Genomic DNA, 23,627 nt, shown 5'->3' on the forward strand with positions numbered 1-23,627 from the left:
TACCAGTCTGCGGGGCATCATCATGTATCAATAATGATAATGTACTGCCACCGTGTGGAGATAAGTTAGGGGTGCGAGTTATTGAAAACTGATGCAAAATATATATATATATTTTTTGAATTTTCCCTCCATACCGGTAGATGGTACTATTTATCTGTGTTGACAGGCATCTGTGTCACGAGCTGCCCCTCTTTCAGATTTGTTTACTTCAGCGTCATTTCAATGGCGGAACACTGAAAAAAAGCATTTGAGAGCGGTCAGATTTCGGATATATTGTTCTAGTTACGAACGAGCTGAGTACTTACATTTATCATCTTGGCTAGCTAACATAGTAAAAGAATCGTTTTGTCCCAATATTTATCTTAGTAAACCTTCTGGCTGGGGCATTTCCATCAATTAAAGCACGAGATCCCCGAAATGGCAGATAACAACACAGGTGGGAGAGTGACTAGCTTGCTAGCTAATATGTGTTAACTAAAGTGGTATGCTAACGCGGTTATTTCTGTCTTGCTAACTGTACGGATAGCTAGCTAGTACAAACACTAGTTTTAATCATCCACCAGCATTTACATGGGCTTTACATTTAACCAACCACCGGTTGTTGCTAGCTGATATTAGCAAACGCCAGTGTTGCTAGCTAGCTATCCTTCCAGTGTCCTTGCGCTAGCTGCGTTGGTAGCTAACTAGCTATGAATTTATATTTACTAACTAAACATGCCAATAAACAACTATTTAGTTAGATAGCTAGCTAGTTGTTAATTGTGTCACGTGTGCCAACATTGGCACACTCGACTACCTATTCACTAGCTTGCTAGTTCCCAAACTTGTCATGTCAACAATCTTGACTAGCGTGTCATGAATGCTAACTGTCAACACACGCCCACCAGAATTTGGACCTAGCTAGCTTACGTTAACTAACTTGGTTTAACATTATGTTATGGCTTGGCAGCAAACAGTTGGCATTATTAGCGAGCTAAATGGGCTATATATTTTTTTAAATTCAAGTCTAGCATGATAACATTTCTTCCCCTGGGATTTCAGACCAAGAAAAAGCAATAGCTGCAAATGCGTTGGAGGCGTTTACGGTAACGTCGCATGTATTTACCATCTACAGTTTGCTGCAAATTGTGCAATCCTAGGGAGTTGGCCAACTTGGCTACAACTCCATCTATCAAACCTATCTGATTTATGTTTGTTTACATTTGACATTTACATATATTTGTTTACATTTGTTGATGTTTACATTTGTTGATGCAACTATTCACACGTTTTTTTTGTTACATTTGTTGATTTTAATTTGTTTACTCACAGGCTGGAAACTATGAGGAATCTTTGAAACACCTTGGGAAGCTGCAAGAGTTGAACAAGGAGGACTACAAGATTGCTTTGAATAAAGCAATAGCTGAATTCTACAAGAGCGGCCAAACCACCACATGCACCCTGAAGCAGACTCTTATTGCAATGAAAAACCAGGTGACTATCGTTGAAACCTTTTATCCAGTCTCTCAATGACACGCCAAATAAATGTTAAACATATTCTAGTATTGTTGATTCCTGTTTTAAATGTCTTGATTCTTGATGAATATATTCACAGATGCACACAATAGTTAATTAAGTTGGCTAATACTTAACATTCATGCATCTTTTTTGTCTATCAAGGTTCACACTTCAATGGAGGATATTGATGGTTTGGATGATGTAGAAAACAGTCTTCTCTACTACAATCAAGCTATCATTCACTACCACATGAGACAGTACTCCGAAGCTATTGCTATTGGAGAGAGGCTGTACCAGTTTCTGGAGCCGTTTGGTAGGTTTTGGTGTTTTTATATGGACAGTCGTATTTGTCAGACCATAAGCTCTTGTCAGAGAACACAAACATTGAAATGTATTGCATGACTACACAGTACACACGCACACACTTAGTCACAGCAACTGGCAATGTTCCTGATGAATTGGCCTTTGCAGCCCAACAGTTTAGCTTGATGGTGTTATTTGTCCTAGAAGAGAAGTTTGCTCTGGCGGTCTGCTTCTTGCTGGTGGATCTGTACCTGCTAACGTACCAGCCAGAGAAGGCCCTCCATCTCCTTGCTGTGCTGGAGAAACTGTCTGTACAGGGAAATAACAAGAACGGCAAAGGGGAGGTACGTGTCCCTCTAAAGAGGGGTGTGCTAGCATGCACCATTCTCGGATGTCATGTTTCTGACTTTGACCCATGATGTTCTGATGTTTGTTACTGTGCTCATGTATGTTGAATGTTATTTTCCACCTCATGGAGAAAGGACTGTTCTTCCTAAGCAGATATGTTATTATTAGTGGCAACTGTAAGGTTCTTGTGTTGACGGCAAAGATGTGCTGCTGCGTGTGTACTCACATATTGAGGTTGTCTGTCATGTCCAGGTAATATTTCAGGCACAGTGCAAGTTCTACATTCACAGGGACCCGGTAGTGGAGGCAGCAGACCTCATTCAGGATAATCTCAGGGAGCTTACTGGAGGACAGGTTACTAAAATATACTTCAGGCACGCTTACACACTGACACAACATTGACCAACAAACACAGAATTGAATAGGTGTGATTTGGCGGTTGCTGGCAAATGTTGGAGTGTTGGTCAATGTTGGGTCAGTGTAAAGGTGTCTTTAGAACCAAACACAACACACTCCTACTTTGGGTGTCCACGTCATTTTCATCTGCCAAAAAAAATATCATACTGAGGTTATGCACTTACGCTAGTTACATCTGAGTGCAGGCTATTTTACAATTGGTTTTAAACTTCACTTACTATGAGAAGACATTTGAAGTCTATATTTTCTTAATGCAATGTGGTTATTTTCAAACGTTGGTGTCTATCTTGATATTGCAGAGTGTCAACAGCGCCAACAAAGATGGTCGGAACCAGAAGGCAGAGTTCATTGGCATGATCGAAGCAGCAAAATCCAAAATGCACCAGGTACGTTTAACACCAATCCTTTTCCTGAGGTGGAGGAAATGAAGACGGAAAAGCAGCTTTTGATTTGCTGCTTTTGTTTCACACTTGTCGTTCTTCCCGTCCACAGTACAAAGTGCGAGCGTACATTCAGATGAAGTCATCAAAGGCCTGCAAAAGGGAGATCAAGTCTGTGATGAACACAGCAGGGAATGTGAGTCATGATGTTTGCGTTGCTAAACACATTACTAAACTAGCCTGGTTCCAGGTCTGTTTGTGCTGTCTTACCAACTCCTATGGTCAATGGCGTGACAATGACCATAGGAGTTGGAAAGATGGCACGAAATTATCTGGAACCAGGTTATTAAACTGGCTTACTAAACCTGCTCTCTCCCAAACATCCCCTTCCTACCTTTCCCTGCTTCGGTCGAATGCACTGATTGTAAGTCGTTTTGGATGAGAGCATCTGCTAAATGACTAGAATGTCAATGTTTCCATGCCAACCTGTGTTTCCTTCATCTCCCACTAGTCTGCTTCCTCACTCTTCCTCAAGAGTAACTTTGAGTACCTGAGAGGAAACTACCGCAAAGCAGTGAAGCTCTTAAACAGCTCCAACATCGCAGAGCACCCTGGGGCCATCAAAACAGGTACGTTTAGACCCCTGTTTACCTGGTTATACATCCAACATAGTTGTTGGACCGTGCTGGAAAAGACCATGTAAAAGTAAACAGTGCCTTGCGAAAGTATTCGGCCCCCTTGAACTTTGCGACCTTTTGCCACATTTCAGGCTTCAAACATAAAGATATAAAACTGTATTTTTTTGTGAAGAATCAACAACAAGTGGGACACAATCATGAAGTGGAACGACATTTATTGGATATTTCAAACTTTTTTAACAAATCAAAAACTGAAAAATTGGGCGTGCAAAATTATTCAGCCCCCTTAAGTTAATACTTTGTAGCGCCACCTTTTGCTGCGATTACAGCTGTAAGTCGCTTGGGGTATGTCTCTATCAGTTTTGCACATCGAGAGACTGACATTTTTTCCCATTCCTCCTTGCAAAACAGCTCGAGCTCAGTGAGGTTGGATGGAGAGCATTTGTGAACAGCAGTTTTCAGTTCTTTCCACAGATTCTCGATTGGATTCAGGTCTGGACTTTGACTTGGCCATTCTAACACCTGGATATGTTTATTTTTGAACCATTCCATTGTAGATTTTGCTTTATGTTTTGGATCATTGTCTTGTTGGAAGACAAATCTCCGTCCCAGTCTCAGGTCTTTTGCAGACTCCATCAGGTTTTCTTCCAGAATGGTCCTGTATTTTGATCCATCCATCTTCCCATCAATTTGAACCATCTTCCCTGTCCCTGCTGAAGAAAAGCTGGCCCAAACCATGATACTGCCACCACCATGTTTGACAGTGGGGATGGTGTGTTCAGAGTGATGAGCTGTGTTGCTTTTACGCCAAACATAACGTTTTGCATTGTTGCCAAAAAGTTCAATTTTGGTTTCATCTGACCAGGGCACCTTCTTCCACATGTTTGGTGTGTCTCCCAGGTGGCTTGTGGCAAACTTTAAACGACACTTTTTATGGATATCTTTAAGAAATGGCTTTCTTCTTGCCACTCTTCCATAGAGGCCAGATTTGTGCAATATACGACTGATTGTTGTCCTATGGACAGAGTCTCCCACCTCAGCTGTATATCTCTGCAGTACATCCAGAGTGATCATGGGCCTCTTGGCTGCATCTCTGATCAGTCTTCTCCTTGTATGAGCTGAAAGTTTAGAGGGACGGCCAGGTCTTGGTAGATTTGCAGTGGTCTGATACTCCTTCCATTTCAATATTATCGCTTGCACAGTGCTCCTTGGGATGTTTAAAGCTTGGGAAATCTTTTTGTATCCAAATCCGGCTTTAAACTTCTTCACAACTGTATCTCGGACCTGCCTGGTGTGTTCCTTGTTCTTCATGATGCTCTCTGCGCTTTTAACGGACCTCTGAGACTATCACAGTGCAGGTGCATTTATATGGAGACTTGATTACACACAGGTGGATTGTATTTATCATCATTAGTCATTTAGGTCAACATTGGATCATTCAGAGATCCTCACTGAACTTCTGGAGAGAGTTTGCTGCACTGAAAGTAAAGGGGCTGAATAATTTTGCACGCCCAATTTTTCTGTTTTTGATTTGTTAAAAAAGTTTGAAATATCCAATAAATGTCGTTCCACTTCATGATTGTGTCCCACTTGTTGTTGATTCTTCACAAAAAAATACAGTTTTATGTCTTTATGTTTGAAGCCTGAAATGTGGCAAAAGGTTGCAAAGTTCAAGGGGGCCGAATACTTTCGCAAGGCACTGTATATCCGATTCAGGACTATATGGATCAGGTCGTCTAGATGGTGTGAAAAGGGTTTAGGACTGTACTGTTAGCGACAGAGCACAATTGAGTATTACCTATATCAGGTGTTCCCAAACTGGGGTACACGCAATGCCGTCGGGGGTACGCCAAATAAATGTGATTCACATTTTTAAAAATAAATACATGTTAACTGCTTTTATTTTTTCCAATGGGTCTATACATTTGGGTGAGGGTCTTTTTCTGCTCTTGAGTAGCCTAGTTTCAATGACAGAAATAAAATGAAACCATCTAGTGTTCAGTGAAATAACAACACAATGTCAAATACAGGTAGCCTAGTTAAATAATGAACATCCAATCACATTAACCGTTACTCTCTCACAGGAAACCTTTACTCTTGCCAGACATTTAGAAACTAAACATGACAATTTGAAAAATAAGCCACGGGAGTTTTCTGAGTGAGAATAAAGATAACTTTTGAGTAGTAAGACGTATAAAAGCAACAGATACCATTAATAAGAAGGGGCTAGAAGCTTCTTATATGGTGAGCTACCGAGTGGCTAGGACAGGCAAGCCTCATACTATTGTGGATAACTTAATTCTTGCTTCTGCCGCGGATATGGCTGGGACAATGCTGGGGGAAAAGGCCCCCAAAACTATACAGACAATATCTTCATCAAACAACACTGTTTCACAGCGCATCAGTGACATGGCAGGAGATGTTTTGAAACAATTACTGCTTCACATACAAGCCAGTGAATTATATGCGTTACAGCTCGATGTGTCAACAGCTCCTGGTATATGTCCGTTACGTTTATGGGGGTCAATTAAGGAAAACATCCTCTTCTGCAAACCACTGGAAACCAGAACAACAGGAGAGGATATTTTTAAAGTACTGGACAGCTTTGTGACATCAAATGGACTTTGGTGGTCAATATGTGTTGGTATCTGTACTGATGGTGCAAAATCCATGACAGGGAGACATAGTGGAGTGGTAACGCGCGTGCAAGCATTTGCTCCCGATGCCACTTGGGTACACTGCAGCATCCACCGAGAGGCTCTTGGGTACACTGCAGCATCCACCGAGAGGCTCTTGGGTACACTGCAGCATCCACCGAGAGGCTCTTGGGTACACTGCAGCATCCACCGAGAGGCTCTTGGGTACACTGCAGCATGCACTGAGAGGCTCTTGCGTACACTGCAGCATGCACTGAGAGGCTCTTGGGTACACTGCAGCATGCACCGAGAGGCTCTTGGGTACACTGCAGCATGCACCGAGAGGCTCTTGGGTACACTGCAGCATGCACTGAGAGGCTCTTGGGTACACTGCAGCATGCACTGAGAGGCTCTTGGGTACACTGCAGCATGCACTGAGAGGCTCTTGGGTACACTGCAGCATGCACTGAGAGGCTCTTGGGTACACTGCAGCATGCACTGAGAGGCTCTTGGGTACACTGCAGCATGCACTGAGAGGCTCTTGGGTACACTGCAGCATGCACTGAGAGGCTCTTGGGTACACTGCAGCATGCACTGAGAGGCTCTTGGGTACACTGCAGCATGCACTGAGAGGCTCTTGGGTACACTGCAGCATGCACTGAGAGGCTCTTGCGTACACTGCAGCATGCACCGAGAGGCTCTTGGGTACACTGCAGCATGCACTGAGAGGCTCTTGGGTACACTGCAGCATGCACTGAGAGGCTCTTGGGTACACTGCAGCATGCACTGAGAGGCTCTTGGGTACACTGCAGCATGCACTGAGAGGCTCTTGGGTACACTGCAGCATGCACTGAGAGGCTCTTGGGTACACTGCAGCATGCACTGAGAGGCTCTTGGGTACACTGCAGCATGCACTGAGAGGCTCTTGCGTACACTGCAGCATGCACTGAGAGGCTCTTGGGTACACTGCAGCATGCACTGAGAGGCTCTTGGGTACACTGCAGCATGCACTGAGAGGCTCTTGGGTACACTGCAGCATGCACTGAGAGGCTCTTGGGTACACTGCAGCATGCACTGAGAGGCTCTTGGGTACACTGCAGCATGCACTGAGAGGCTCTTGGGTACACTGCAGCATGCACTGAGAGGCTCTTGGGTACACTGCAGCATGCACTGAGAGGCTCTTGGGTACACTGCAGCATGCACTGAGAGGCTCTTGGGTACACTGCAGCATGCACTGAGAGGCTCTTGGGTACACTGCAGCATGCACTGAGAGGCTCTTGCTGCCATAGGAATGCCTGACAGCTTGAAAGACGTTTTGGACATTACAGTAAAAATGTTTAACTTTGTTAAAGCAAGGCCCCTGAACTCTCGTATTTTCTGCATTATGCAATAATATGGGCAGCAACCATGTAACGCTTTTACAACAGAAGTGCCCTGGTTATGAAGGGGCAAGTATTGGCATGTTTTTTTGAATTGAGAGACCATCTTAAACTTTTCATTACTGACCATAATTTTCACTTGTCTGACCGCTTGCATGACGAAAGTTTCTCACACGACTGGCCTATCTGGGTGATGTTTTTTCTAGGCTGAATGATCTGAATCTAGGTGGGATTACAGGGACTCTTCGCAACTATATTCCATGTGCGGACAAAATTGAGGCAATGATTAAGAAGTTGGAGCTCTTCTCTGTCTGCATTAACAAGGTCTTAACACAAGTCTTTCAATCATTGTATGATTTTTTTTTTTGTGTGCAAATGAACTCAAGCTTACAGACGATGTCTAATGTGATATAGCGAAGCACTTGAGTGAGTTGGGTGCGTAATTACACAGGTACTTTCCTAAGATGGACGACACAAACTATTGGATTTGTTATCCCTTTCATGCCCTGCCTCTAGTCCACTTACCAATATCTGAGCAAGAGAGCCTCATTGAAATTGCAGCAAGCGGTTCTGTGAAAATTGAATTTAATCAGAAGCCGCTGCCAGATTTCTGGATTGGGCTGCACTCAGTTTGCCTTGGAAAATCATGCTGTTAAGACACTGATGCCCTTTGCAACCACGTACCTATGTGAGAGTGGATTCTCAGCCCTCACTAGCATGAAAACTAAATACAGGCACAGACTGTGTGTGGGAAATGATTTAAGACTGAGACTCTCTCCAATACAACCCAACATTGCAGAGTTATGTGCATCCTTTCAAGCACACCCTTCTCATTAACCTGTGGTGAGTTATTCACACCCTTCTCATTAACCTGTGGTGAGTTATTCACAATTTTCTCATTAACCTGTGGTGAGTTATTCACACCCTTCTCATTAACCTGTGGTGAGTTATTCACACCCTTCTCATTAACCTGTGGTGAGTTATTCACACCCTTCTCATTAACCTGTGGTGAGTTATTCACACCCTTCTCATTAACCTGTGGTGAGTTATTCACACCCTTCTCATTAACCTGTGGTGAGTTATTCACAATTTTCGATTCACAAATTAAGTTTATATGTAAGAAAGCAACATTTTTGATTTGGTCTTGGTCCTATAAGAGCTCTTTGTCACTTCCCACGAGCCGTGTTGTGACGACAACTCACACTCGTTCTTATGTTTAATAAATGTATTGTATAGTGTGTGTGTGGCAGGCTTACAATGATGGCAAAAAACAATATTTGAGAGTGCGCTGACCCTGGTGCTAGAGGGGGTACGCAGCTGGAGGTTGAATGTTTGAAGGGGTACGGGACTATAAAAAGTTTGGGAGCCACTTCCCTATATGAAAGTGAACTTCCGCTAAATGTTCTGTCTTGTTTGTTTCTACCATCAGGTGAATGTGTGCGCTGTATGTTCTGGAACAATCTGGGTTGCATACACTTTGCCATGGGGAAACACAACCTAGGTATATTCTACTTCAAAAAGGCCCTGCAGGAGAACGACCACACGTGTGCACAGCTGGGGGACGGTGGGGCGACGGGGAACGGGCAATGTGAGTCAACATACTGGGTTTAACGCCATTCAAAGCCACAGGACAGTTTCTCGGACACAGATTAAGCCTAGTCTTGGACTTAAAAGTATGTTAAATGCAGATTCTGACATCAAAATGGTATCTTAGTGCAGGACTAGTTTAATCTGTGTCTGGGAAACTGGTCCTACATGTTTCTCCTGTCATTGTATGCCGACTAGCTCTGTTGTCTCTCTGTCCTTCCAGCTAAGCAGTTCTCGGGCATCCCCATGTGTGCGCTGCTAGCCAACAAGCGTTATGAGCTGCTGTATAACTGTGGGATCCAGCTGCTGCACATCGGCCGGCCCCTGGCGGCCTTCGACTGTCTGATGGATGCTGTGCAGGTGTACCACTCTAACCCTGGCCTCTGGTTACGGTTGGCTGAGTGCTGCATTGCTGCCAACAAGGGTGTGAGTTGTGATTTTAAAAACACACTCACAAACACACACACACTTGCTTTCTTACAGTGAAATAAAACTTAACAACATTCAAATTTAGCATTTTCTTATTTTTCCAGAGCTTAGAACAAGACAACAAGGGTCTTCCGAGTAAAAAGGGTATCGTTCAGGCCATCGTTGGGCAGGGCTACCATCGCAAGATCATCCTGGCATCACAGTCCACCCAGAACACAATCTACAGGTCAGTTTTCCCTCTCCCTATGGACCTAACCAGTGCTGTCCAGGAGATGGCGCTAAAACATTTGTTTACGTGGTAGTGATTGCTGAAATTAGAGGGTACTCTGAGACAACTCAAGATGTTGATCATTACTATATCTCCATTAACCTCTTGGTTTACTCTTTCCTCTCCTAAATGTGGGTGTGTGTAGTGATGGGCAGTCTGCAGCCATTCCGGTGGCCAGTATGGAGTTTGCAGCGATCTGTCTGAGGAACGGCCTGGTCCTCCTCCCTGATCACCAGCAGCAGGAGAACAAGGCAGAGAACGGCTCCAAGACAACCAGCCAGTCAGGCAGCACAGAGAGCGGCTCAGAGAACAGCGACGCCTGCAGGTCAGTGTCTCATCTCACCCTGAGATTGGCTTGGTGATAAAACATGCGTTGTCAAATCTATTTTTGTAGAGCACTGTGGTTAAGATTAGACAATTAACAAGGATTCAGCTCTCCATGTCCTCTTATAGAAGAAGAACTTTATACAGGAAGTATCTTTCTTTCCATTTCCCCTGATTTCCTTATCGTTGGTTCGACAGTGGGAAGGTTCAAGAAGGAGACAAGTTCCTTTCTGCAGCACCGTCTTCACCTCTGAGGAAACAGGAGGTTGAAAACCTCAGGTAAGAGAGACCGGTCTACCCAGACCTTTCTGTTTCCCTTCCTGTCTCCCCCAGTCAGTTAATAATCCTCTCTCCCCTTCCTGTCTCTCCCAGTCAGTTAATAATCCTCTCTCCCCTTCCTGTCTCTCCCAGTCAGTTAATAATCCTCTCTCCCCTTCCTGTCTCCCCCAGTCAGTTAATAATCCTCTCTCCCCTTCCTGTCTCCCCCAGTCAGCTAATAATCCTTTCTCCCCTTCCTGTCTCCCCCAGTCAGTTAATAATCCTCTCTCCCCTTCCTGTCTCCCCCAGTCAGCTAATAATCCTTTCTCCCCTTCCTGTCTCCCCCAGTAAGTTAATAATCCTCTCTCCCCTTCCTGTCTCCCCCAGTCAGTTAATAATCCTCTCTCCCCTTCCTGTCTCCCCCAGTCAGTTAATAATCCTCTCTCCCCTTCCTGTCTCCCCCAGTCAGTTAATAATCCTCTCTCCCCTTCCTGTCTCCCCCAGTCAGCTAATAATCCTCTCTCGAACTTCCTGTCTCCCCCAGTCAGCTAATAATCCTCTCTCGAACTTCCTGTCTCCCCCAGTCAGTTAATAATCCTCTCTCCCCTTCCTGTCTCCCCCAGTCAGTTAATAATCCTCTCTCCCCTTCCTGTCTCCCCCAGTCAGTTAATAATCCTCTCTCCCCTTCTTTCTTTTTTCCATTCTCTGTTGTCCTGGTCCTCCTGGGTCTCTGTTCTCTGGACTAATTGGACAAAGCTTGCTCTCCTTCCTTCCACTTTTCATTAGGAGGGGGTAGAGTTGGGGAGGGGTTAGAGTTGGGGAGGATGTGCTGAATGAAGGGCTGACCCCACAGGGAAAGTTTACGAGCAGCCCCGTCAACTACTTGGGTTTATTTCCTGGAATCCCTGAGTGTTCTGTTGCCAACCAGTGAGAGGCCTGGGAGGGACACGACCACTACAGTCCAGACTCTCCCCGCCTGCACTTTTCTTTAACCAAGAAAAATAATTGAAAGAACTGAATTTATTGTTTAATTAGTATTCATTTCAATATAGAATGAATTTCCCCCACATCTGAATGTTATGCAACCCACTATGTTTCCCAGTGCAGGATTGGTGTGATCTGTTGTTGCCCTGGACGTGCTGACTGGGTCCTCCTATATGGTGTTGTCTCTCTAGGTGTTCCCTCCTGGCCTGCAGTGCCTACGTGGCCCTGGTGTTAGGAGACAACCTGATGGCCCTGAACCATGCAGAGAAGCTCCTTCACCAGACCAAGCTGTCTGGATCACTCAAGTAAGACCTCTAACCATCCGTCTCTCTCTATCCATCTGTCTCTCTGTCTCTTTCTCCACTCAGATAAACTCTTACACCAGATGGACTTCATTCCTCTATCCTCTTTTCCCTTAGCCTTTCATCCTCACTCCCCCTTTCCCCTCAACACCTCTTTCTGTTTCTTCCTCTCCCCCCTCCTTCCCGCTACCCATGCACCTCTTGTTATCACTTCATTAACCTCCATATGACTTACCCCCCCCTCCCCCAAAGCTTACAGCACTCAACATGACTCACCGTCTGGTAATGGTAATGTGGCCCTAGCAGACCTCTTGACTCTTCAGACTACTTAATGACTTCATGACCACAGACTTCCCGTCAGTCCCTCCTCCTTCCTTGGACTGCACTGCTGTCCTCCCCACCACAGAATGTGGAGGGTTAATGACAGAGTAGGGGGGGTATCCTGCTGTCCTCCTCACCACAGAATGCAGAGGGTTAATTACAGACCATGTCCCTAGACTGCACTGCTGTCCTCCTCACCACAGAATGCAGAGGGTTAATTACAGACCATGTCCCTAGACTGCACTGCTGTCCTACTCACCACAGAATGTGGGGGGTTAATGACAGAGTAGGGGAGTATCCTGCTGTGCTCAACCGCAGAATGTGGAGGGTTAATTTCAGATTTGGGTGCGGTCATTTTCAGAGTAGGGGGGGTATCCTGCTGTCCTCCTCACCACAGAATGCAGAGGGTTAATGACAGACCATGTCCCTAGACTGCACTGCTGTCCTCCTCACCACAGAATGCAGAGGGTTAATTACAGACCATGTCCCTAGACTGCACTGCTGTCCTACTCACCACAGAATGTGGGGGGTTAATGACAGAGTAGGGGAGTATCCTGCTGTCCTCACCACAGAATGTGGAGGGTTAATGACAGACTAGGGGGGGGGTATCCTGCTGTCATCCCCACCACAGAATGTGGAGGGTTAATGACAGAGTAGGGGGGGGTATCCTGCTGTCCTCCCCACCACAGAATGTGGAGGGTTAATGACAGAGCAGGGGGGATATCCTGCTGTCCTCCTCACCACAGAATGTGGAGGTTTAATGACAGAGCAGGGGGGATATCCTGCTGTCCTCCTCACCACAGAATGTGGAGGGTTAATGACAGACTAGGGGGTATCCTGCTGTCCTCCTCACCACAGAATGTGGAGGGTTAATGACACTAGGGGGGTATCCTGCTGTCCTCCTCACCACAGAATGTGGAGGGTTAATGACAGACTAGCGGGGGGTATCCTGCTGTCCTCACCACAGAATGTGGAGGGTTAATGACACTAGGGGGGTATCCTGCTGTCCTCCTCACCACAGAATGTGGAGGGTTAATGACAGACTAGGGGGGGGTATCCTGCTGTCCTCACCACAGAATGTGGAGGGTTAATGACACTAGGGGGGTATCCTGCTGTCCTCCTCACCCCAGAATGTGGAGGGTTAATGACACTAGGGGGGTATCCTGCTGTCCTCCTCACCACAGAATGTGGAGGTTTAATGACAGACTAGGGGGGTCCCCTGCTATCCTCCTCACCACAGAATGTGAAGGGTTAATGACAGACTAGGGGGGTATCCTGCTATCCTCCTCACCACAGAATGTGGAGGGTTAATGACACTAGGGGGGTATCCTGCTATCCTCCTCACCACAGAATGTGAAGGGTTAATGACAGACTAGGGGGGTATCCTGCTATCCTCCTCACCACAGAATGTGGAGGGTTAATGACACTAGGGGGGTATCCTGCTGTCCTCCTCACCACAGAATGTGGAGGGTTAATGACAGACTAGGGGGGTATCCTGCTGTCCTCCTCACCACAGAATGTGAAGGGTTAATGACAGACTAGGGGGGTATCCTGCTGTCCTCCTCACCACAGAATGTGGAGGGTTAATGACAGACTAGGGGGGTATCCTGCTGTCCTCCTCACCACAGAATATGAAGGGTTAATGACAGACTAGGGGGGTATCCTGCTGTCCTCCTCACCACAGAATGTGGAGGGTTAATGACAGACTAGGGGGGTATCCTGCTATCCTCCTCACCACAGAATGTGGAGGGTTAATGACAGACTAGGGGGTATCCTGCTGTCCTCCTCACCACAGAATGTGGAGGGTTAATGACACTAGGGGGGTATCCTGCTGTCCTCCTCACCACAGAATGTGGAGGGTTAATGACAGACTAGGGGGGTATCCTGCTGTCCTCCTCACCACAGAATGTGGAGGGTTAATGACACTAGGGGGGGTATCCTGCTATCCTCCTCACCACAGAATGTGGAGGGTTAATGACACTAGGGGGTATCCTGCTATCCTCCTCACCACAGAATGTGAAGGGTTAATGACAGACTAGGGGGGTATCCTGCTATCCTCCTCACCACAGAATGTGGAGGGTTAGTGACACTAGGGGGGTATCCTGCTGTCCTCCTCACCACAGAATGTGGAGGGTTAATGACAGACTAGGGGGGTATCCTGCTGTCCTCCTCACCACAGAATGTGGAGGGTTAATGACAGACTAGGGGGGTATCCTGCTATCCTCCTCACCACAGAATGTGGAGGGTTAATGACAGACTAGGGGGGTATCCTGCTGTCCTCCTCACCACAGAATGTGGAGGGTTAATGACAGACTAGGGGGTATCCTGCTGTCCTCCTCACCACAGAATGTGGAGGGTTAATGACACTAGGGGGGTATCCTGCTGTCCTCCTCACCACAGAATGTGGAGGGTTAATGACAGACTAGGGGGGTACCCTGCTGTCCTCCTCACCACAGAATGTGGAGGGTTAATGACACTAGGGGGGTATCCTGCTGTCCTCCTCACCACAGAATGTGGAGGGTTAATGACACTATGGGGGTATCCTGCTGTCCTCCTCACCACAGAATGTGGAGGGTTAATGACACTAGGGGGGGGTATCCTGCTATCCTCCTCACCACAGAATGTGGAGGGTTAATGACACTAGGGGGGTATCCTGCTATCCTCCTCACCACAGAATGTGGAGGGTTAATGACACTAGGGGGGGTATCCTGCTATCCTCCTCACCACAGAATGTGGAGGGTTAATGACACTAGGGGGGGTATCCTGCTATCCTCCTCACCACAGAATGTGGAGGGTTAATGACACTAGGGGGGGTATCCTGCTATCCTCCTCACCACAGAATGTGGAGGGTTAATGACACTAGGGGGGTATCCTGCTATCCTCCTCACCACAGAATGTGGTGGGTTAATGACACTAGGGGGGTATCCTGCTGTCCTCCTCACCACAGAATGTGGAGGTTTAATGACAGACTAGGGGGGTCCCCTGCTATCCTCCTCACCACAGAATGTGAAGGGTTAATGACAGACTAGGGGGGTATCCTGCTATCCTCCTCACCACAGAATGTGGAGGGTTAATGACACTAGGGGGGTATCCTGCTATCCTCCTCACCACAGAATGTGAAGGGTTAATGACAGACTAGGGGGGTATCCTGCTATCCTCCTCACCACAGAATGTGGAGGGTTAATGACACTAGGGGGGTATCCTGCTGTCCTCCTCACCACAGAATGTGGAGGGTTAATGACAGACTAGGGGGGTATCCTGCTGTCCTCCTCACCACAGAATGTGAAGGGTTAATGACAGACTAGGGGGGTATCCTGCTGTCCTCCTCACCACAGAATGTGGAGGGTTAATGACAGACTAGGGGGGTATCCTGCTGTCCTCCTCACCACAGAATATGAAGGGTTAATGACAGACTAGGGGGGTATCCTGCTGTCCTCCTCACCACAGAATGTGGAGGGTTAATGACAGACTAGGGGGGTATCCTGCTATCCTCCTCACCACAGAATGTGGAGGGTTAATGACAGACTAGGGGGTATCCTGCTGTCCTCCTCACCACAGAATGTGGAGGGTTAATGACACTAGGGGGGTATCCTGCTGTCCTCCTCACCACAGAATGTGGAGGGTTAATGACAGACTAGGGGGGTATCCTGCTGTCCTCCTCACCACAGAATGTGGAGGGTTAATGACACTAGGGGGGGTATCCTGCTATCCTCCTCACCACAGAATGTGGAGGGTTAATGACACTAGGGGGTATCCTGCTATCCTCCTCACCACAGAATGTGAAGGGTTAATGACAGACTAGGGGGGTATCCTGCTATCCTCCTCACCACAGAATGTGGAGGGTTAGTGACACTAGGGGGGTATCCTGCTGTCCTCCTCACCACAGAATGTGGAGGGTTAATGACAGACTAGGGGGGTATCCTGCTGTCCTCCTCACCACAGAATGTGGAGGGTTAATGACAGACTAGGGGGGTATCCTGCTGTCCTCCTCACCACAGAATGTGGAGGGTTAATGACAGACTAGGGGGTATCCTGCTGTCCTCCTCACCACAGAATGTGGAGGGTTAATGACACTAGGGGGGTATCCTGCTGTCCTCCTCACCACAGAATGTGGAGGGTTAATGACAGACTAGGGGGGTACCCTGCTGTCCTCCTCACCACAGAATGTGGAGGGTTAATGACACTAGGGGGGTATCCTGCTGTCCTCCTCACCACAGAATGTGGAGGGTTAATGACACTATGGGGGTATCCTGCTGTCCTCCTCACCACAGAATGTGGAGGGTTAATGACACTAGGGGGGGGTATCCTGCTATCCTCCTCACCACAGAATGTGGAGGGTTAATGACACTAGGGGGGTATCCTGCTATCCTCCTCACCACAGAATGTGGAGGGTTAATGACACTAGGGGGGGTATCCTGCTGTCCTCCTCACCACAGAATGTGGAGGGTTAATGACACTAGGGGGGGTATCCTGCTATCCTCCTCACCACAGAATGTGGAGGGTTAATGACACTAGGGGGGTATCCTGCTATCCTCCTCACCACAGAATGTGGAGGGTTAATGACACTAGGGGGGGTATCCTGCTATCCTCCTCACCACAGAATGTGGAGGGTTAATGACACTAGGGGGGTATCCTGCTATCCTCCTCACCACAGAATGTGGTGGGTTAATGACACTAGGGGGGTATCCTGCTATCCTCCTCACCACAGAATGTGGTGGGTTAATGACACTAGGGGGGTATCCTGCTGTCCTCCTCACCACAGAATGTGGAGGTTTAATGACAGACTAGGGGGGTCCCCTGCTATCCTCCTCACCACAGAATGTGAAGGGTTAATGACAGACTAGGGGGGTATCCTGCTATCCTCCTCACCACAGAATGTGGAGGGTTAATGACACTAGGGGGGTATCCTGCTATCCTCCTCACCACAGAATGTGAAGGGTTAATGACAGACTAGGGGGGTATCCTGCTATCCTCCTCACCACAGAATGTGGAGGGTTAATGACACTAGGGGGGTATCCTGCTGTCCTCCTCACCACAGAATGTGGAGGGTTAATGACAGACTAGGGGGGTATCCTGCTGTCCTCCTCACCACAGAATGTGAAGGGTTAATGACAGACTAGGGGGGTATCCTGCTGTCCTCCTCACCACAGAATGTGGAGGGTTAATGACAGACTAGGGGGGTATCCTGCTGTCCTCCTCACCACAGAATATGAAGGGTTAATGACAGACTAGGGGGGTATCCTGCTGTCCTCCTCACCACAGAATGTGGAGGGTTAATGACAGACTAGGGGGGTATCCTGCTATCCTCCTCACCACAGAATGTGGAGGGTTAATGACAGACTAGGGGGTATCCTGCTGTCCTCCTCACCACAGAATGTGGAGGGTTAATGACACTAGGGGGGTATCCTGCTGTCCTCCTCACCACAGAATGTGGAGGGTTAATGACAGACTAGGGGGGTATCCTGCTGTCCTCCTCACCACAGAATGTGGAGGGTTAATGACACTAGGGGGGGTATCCTGCTATCCTCCTCACCACAGAATGTGGAGGGTTAATGACACTAGGGGGTATCCTGCTATCCTCCTCACCACAGAATGTGAAGGGTTAATGACAGACTAGGGGGGTATCCTGCTATCCTCCTCACCACAGAATGTGGAGGGTTAGTGACACTAGGGGGGTATCCTGCTGTCCTCCTCACCACAGAATGTGGAGGGTTAATGACAGACTAGGGGGGTATCCTGCTGTCCTCCTCACCACAGAATGTGGAGGGTTAATGACAGACTAGGGGGGTATCCTGCTGTCCTCCTCACCACAGAATGTGGAGGGTTAATGACAGACTAGGGGGTATCCTGCTGTCCTCCTCACCACAGAATGTGGAGGGTTAATGACACTAGGGGGGTATCCTGCTGTCCTCCTCACCACAGAATGTGGAGGGTTAATGACAGACTAGGGGGGTACCCTGCTGTCCTCCTCACCACAGAATGTGGAGGGTTAATGACACTAGGGGGGTATCCTGCTGTCCTCCTCACCACAGAATGTGGAGGGTTAATGACACTATGGGGGTATCCTGCTGTCCTCCTCACCACAGAATGTGGAGGGTTAATGACACTAGGGGGGGGTATCCTGCTATCCTCCTCACCACAGAATGTGGAGGGTTAATGACACTAGGGGGGTATCCTGCTATCCTCCTCACCACAGAATGTGGAGGGTTAATGACACTAGGGGGGGTATCCTGCTATCCTCCTCACCACAGAATGTGGAGGGTTAATGACACTAGGGGGGGTATCCTGCTATCCTCCTCACCACAGAATGTGGAGGGTTAATGACACTAGGGGGGTATCCTGCTATCCTCCTCACCACAGAATGTGGAGGGTTAATGACACTAGGGGGGGTATCCTGCTATCCTCCTCACCACAGAATGTGGAGGGTTAATGACACTAGGGGGGTATCCTGCTATCCTCCTCACCACAGAATGTGGTGGGTTAATGACACTAGGGGGGTATCCTGCTATCCTCCTCACCACAGAATGTGGAGGGTTAATGACACTAGGGGGGTATCCTGCTATCCTCCTCACCACAGAATGTGGAGGGTTAATGTATTTCTTCTAAAATAAGTAAAAAAAATAAGTAAATCAACTTTTGGTCACCATGTACATCCATAACCTATGGTGAGATCTGAAAACACCAGTAGGTGGAGGGCACCCCTCAAACATGAAAGAATTAGAGCAGATTGATGCTGAAAGGGGACAAATTGTCAGTAGAAAGGTGCAGCAAGTTCATTGATGTCTACAAGAAGTATTTGACTGCCGTTATCTTGGCTAAAGGCTGTGCAAGTTTCAGCTCCGTGGTGCCAATCATTTTGTCGTTGGTCTTTATTTTCTAAATTGTACATTTTATCTTTGCTCAAGTTTACAAAACTAAAATTGGTTCTGCAATGTTGAAAATCCAATAACAATGTATGGGGGGAAAAAACGTTATGTCAAATGATTTTGAGAATAGAGGAATTATTTAAGGAAAGTGCAGGGGTGCCAATATATTTGGTTGCACCTGTACATACTGTAAAACTCAGTATCAAATAGCCACCAGTCCCATTTAATAGCCAGGCAACAGCAGGCATTTCAGCAAATTAACTGTTTACGTGATTACCATTAATCGTTTACGAGGTTTAATGTTTGATTTGTGACATAAAAAAATCAATTATGGCAATCATCCGTTTTTATCGGCAGTAAGAAAGCGCTAATAACTGCTAGCTAACCGGCCAACACAAAAACACAACTTTAGGAGTACAGAAAATAGTGGCAAAAGTAAGAACTGCTGAAAATGCACAGTCATAAAGGAGACTAGTACATTTTTATAGAGGCATACTAAGACAAAATAAACCTGACCATGTAGGAAATTGATTAAAATAATGCTGGAATTAAACAATTAACAATGCAAAAGCTGTGCACATTAAGGACAAAGAATCCAGGCTCAAATAGAAGCCTGTCTCTAAGAAGTGTGTTGTGTTGAGTGATTTAACGCCCGGGCTGTTTAATTGAACTTTTACGGTAGATCACCTTTTTTGACAGTATATACGATTAGCTATGTTCACATCCCCATGAACAAGCCCCAATACTAGTGAGTCAATGGTGCATCTGATTCTGTCTGACGGTGCATCCTCTGCCTCTCTGTTCCAGGTTCCTGGGACACCTGTATGCTGCAGAGGCCCTCATATCCCTGGACCGGATCTCAGAGGCCATCGGTCACCTCAACCCAGAGAACGTCACGGATGTCTCCATGGGGGTGTTGTCCAGCGAGCAGGACCAAGGTTAGTCCTCACACCCATCTCTCTAGCTCCAATCGATGGCTCTGCTGGAAAACACAGCACCCCAACCAGTATTCTGCCCTAACTGAAATGACCTATCCATTCTACCACATGATGGTTTGATGTTTGAGTCACATGATGACTGGATCACTGTTTGATAGTGTGTTTGTGTTCACAGGGCCAGATAAAGGGGATCTGGAGCCTGTCGAGTCATGTGAGTGTATATATACACACACACACACACACTTATCACCTAACACACTCCCTGCAGTCTCAGTAGAGACTCCCCATCTGTGTGTGAGGTGACATCCAGTGATCATGTGTTGACAGGGTGTGTTGTGTGTTGGTACAGCAGGGAAGCAGACTCCTCTGTGTTACCCCAGCACAGTGAGCTCAGCCCGGGCCATAATGCTGTTCAACCTGGGCAGTGCCTATTGTCTGAGGAGTGAGTACGAGAAGGCCCGCAAGTGCCTGCATCAGGTACGGTTCATACTCGCACGCCCACACACAGCTACAGTACATACTTATCTCTTCAAACCATTCAGATGTGTTATTATCCCAAACATGACTGTGTTTAGATGTCTGTGAACCTGTTCCTCTCTCCCAGGCCGCCTCCATGGTGAACACCAAGGAGATTCCTCCTGAAGCCATCTTACTGGCTGTCTACCTGGAGCTGCAGAATGGTGAGTCATCTCTCTGGGTTCTCATTCCCACCTGCAAAGTTGTGATGTGGGGCCCTCAGGTTTCCCAATCTGGCCCTTATGATAGTTGTCTTTTATAGATTCTTATTGACTATTGTTTTCTAGCATAGTATGAGGTAAGGGGGAGGGGTTCCAAGGAAGTGTTGAGACTGATGTCAAACTCTTGACATTCCAGTTCTAGAATTCTGCAGGTAGAATGCCGAAGGCCACACTCTGGCACAAAGGCAGTGATGACAGATTACTGCTGTCAGTCAACCTCTATCCAGTGTAGAAAGGTCAGGGGTCAGGACCTTATGACCTTACTAAGAGCTGTGTATGATCTCACCGTTTCCCTCTGCCTCTCTTTATGTTCCCCACCCCCTCTGCCTCTCTTCATGTTCCCACCCCCTCTCCTTTATGTTCCTCTCCCCCACCCCCTCTCCTCTCTCAGGGAACACACAGCTCGCCCTGCAGATCATCAAACGTAACCAGCTCCTCCCCTCAGTGCTCCAGGCGCCCTCTCCAGACACACGAAAGAAGCCTGTTCCCTCCTCCTTCCAGCCTGTCCAACCACCCATCCAGATGCCCTCACCCTTCACAACAGTCCAGCGCAAATGAGCCCTCAACCCTTGTTCCCCTAACCCTCCTTGCCCCATTGCACAGCAACACGCACCTGTCCACCTCTCATCACTTCACCTCAGTGTATTATTTATTTAAGGCAAGCTGACCCCAACTCAGTGCCGGTGTAGGGTGAAGTTGTCCCTAGATGCTGATCTTGACTCAGCTTTGTATTTCCTCCCACTAATGGTTAAGGTTAACATTGGTGGAGAGGAAGCTGATCCTATATCTGTACCTAGGGGAAATTGAACTCCTCAGCACCCAGACGGAGCCCCTCCAGGTCAGGTCCTGGTATGAAATGCAGAGGTCTCCTGTCGGGTGGACGAAGGGTGCGTTCACAGCCCAAATTACACCTTATCCCCTATGTAAGTGCACTCCTTTTGACCAGAGCCCTATGGGGCCCTAATAAAAGTAGTGCCCTATATAAGGAACTGGGTACCATTTGGGATGGAGCCTTTATTCAGTGGCTATCACCTGCAGTGTCTTTGGGGCAGATCTGACATGATTTCTCTGTTCTCTGAGAGTTTTAACTTTCCATTTGTGACAGCAACATCCGTTATGATATATACTGACCGACTTTTGCTTGGGGCAAATTAAATACCTGTATAAAAAAAATAAATTTTATTTACAGAAGTAAGCTGACTTGCATTTTATATGGCTGGTGGGTCTGTAATAGTTTTCAGACCCTTGAGGGAGAAGGTGGAGTTGTGCTGCTGTCATGTCAGAGGAGGAATATGCTTTGTGTGGGGGAGGGGTTAAGAGGTTGTCTGTCCTTTTAGAGGAGGGCACAAGGATCACACAAACTAAAACCTGGTTTTGGTACATAGTACAACTCTTGATTGACCAGGGCCCATCGGGTTTGGAATAGGGTGCCATTAAACACTCCAACTATTGATATTTTCCTGTTAAAACAATGTATAAATACAGGTAATGTACACATGTAACAGTAAAGTTTTAGACAAACGCACATTTCAAGGAGTTGGTCTGATGGTGCCCTCTGTCATCGGCCTCCCCCTTACTTGAACAAGAGGAAGGCCCCCTCCCCCCACATGGGCCATGACATACCTGGACTACCCATTGTAATGTACCTTAAGTAAATCAGGTGATGAGATAAAGGAGACTGGGGTGTTACATTCTAAAGCCTCCCCTTCCCTGCTGCCAGACTGAGCCATGAGAATACTCCTCACTAATAAACATGGCGCTGCCTAGTCACTGATCACCTCTTGGTATGTGGACACACAGCTTCTCTGTTATTCTACAGTGCCTGAATAATAGTGGACTCAAAAAAAAGACGGATCAGGAAATGGATGTTGGATACAAGAATCCCATTTTATTGAAGTGTTAAGTCCATACAGACAAGAAGCAGACGGCAGGTTAACAGCAGTCGCCTAACATCCTTCAGAATGCTTCTTGAGTCCCAAATGGCACCCTAGTCCCTATATAATGCACAACTTTTGATAGGACTCTAGTCAAAAGTTGTGCCCTCTATAGGGCAGGGGTGTCACTCATTCCATGGATGACCTAGTCTAGTGTCTGCAGGTTTTTCCCCTTTCAATTAAGACCTAGACAACCCAGGTTCCATGTGTCTAGTTGGTAGAGCATGGCACTAGCAACACCGGGGTTGTGGGATCGATTCCCGCGAGGGACCAGTACTGCAAGTCTCTCTGGATAAGAGCGTCTGCTAAAACAAGACAACCAGGTGACCTAAATTCCTCAAGTACAAAGAAGAAGTGAAAACAAACAGCCCTCTGTGGAATGAGTTTAACACCTGTGCTCTAGGGAATAGGGTGGTATTTAGGGCTCACACCAACACTTCCAACCAGTCAAGAGGGTATAGGGTCCCCTAATCTCACTGAATCCACATGGAGCAGCCTTCCATTTCACTCCAAATGAAACGGCACAATATTTAAGCTCCAGGTTATATAAACACCACAAAAGGGTCAAACGACCTCAACGATTTTCATACAGTGAATTTTTTTGGGTTGAACACAATTCCAGAGTAAATGGCCTAAAGTATCAAATGATTAATATACCCCGTTCACCATGCACCATGCACAAATGGCCTGACTAGGACTAAGGATCAGAGACATCTTACAGTATAATGTATATTTCACAACAGCATAGAATTGTCACAATACAGAATATTTTTTCCTTGAGACATTTTTCCCCACATACTATGAGAGACACCCCAACATAAATTATACATTGGAAAAGTAAAACAAATCTGTTTGAGTCAGTATTTTTTTTTTCACCAAAAATGATCTGATTAAGCATTTTAAAGTTGGAACTTATGTAATTAAAAATAAAAAATTCATCAGAATAGGTAAAAGCTGCTTATTGAGAGTTTTTCAAAACGTGGAACACTAGCATTATACCTACCGGAGTTTGACTTTAATATGATCATGTAGTCAATTTGTCTAAGACCATGTTCTTATGAACTGATAGGCTTCGGTTGTT

At 46.8% G+C, this 23,627-nt stretch overlaps 1 protein-coding gene across 2 annotated transcripts; it reads left to right on the forward strand.

Annotated features, from left to right (window-relative positions):
- The first annotated feature begins 205 nt into the window (after positions 1–205).
- Positions 206–21,800, forward strand: LOC109900233 (CCR4-NOT transcription complex subunit 10-like). Of its 2 annotated transcripts, none has more exons than XM_031822102.1 (19): positions 206–436; positions 1,042–1,085; positions 1,312–1,473; positions 1,660–1,810; positions 2,005–2,144; positions 2,865–2,951; positions 3,058–3,141; positions 3,457–3,574; positions 9,028–9,186; positions 9,409–9,611; positions 9,719–9,840; positions 10,028–10,207; positions 10,405–10,485; positions 11,640–11,753; positions 19,745–19,875; positions 20,051–20,086; positions 20,225–20,352; positions 20,480–20,555; positions 21,004–21,800. In XM_031822102.1, the coding sequence occupies exons 1-19, from the start codon at positions 418–420 to the stop codon at positions 21,168–21,170; spliced, it is 2,202 nt and encodes a 733-aa protein (XP_031677962.1). In that variant the 5' UTR covers positions 206–417; the 3' UTR covers positions 21,171–21,800. The 2 variants fall into 2 exon arrangements, with proteins under 2 accessions (XP_031677962.1, XP_031677963.1); XM_031822103.1 differs by having other exon boundaries at positions 2,008–2,144.
- Positions 21,801–23,627: the final 1,827 nt, after the last annotated feature.

The sequence above is a fragment of the Oncorhynchus kisutch genome, unplaced genomic scaffold (assembly GCF_002021735.2).
Source record: "Oncorhynchus kisutch isolate 150728-3 unplaced genomic scaffold, Okis_V2 scaffold4065, whole genome shotgun sequence".
NCBI lineage: Eukaryota > Metazoa > Chordata > Actinopteri > Salmoniformes > Salmonidae > Oncorhynchus > Oncorhynchus kisutch.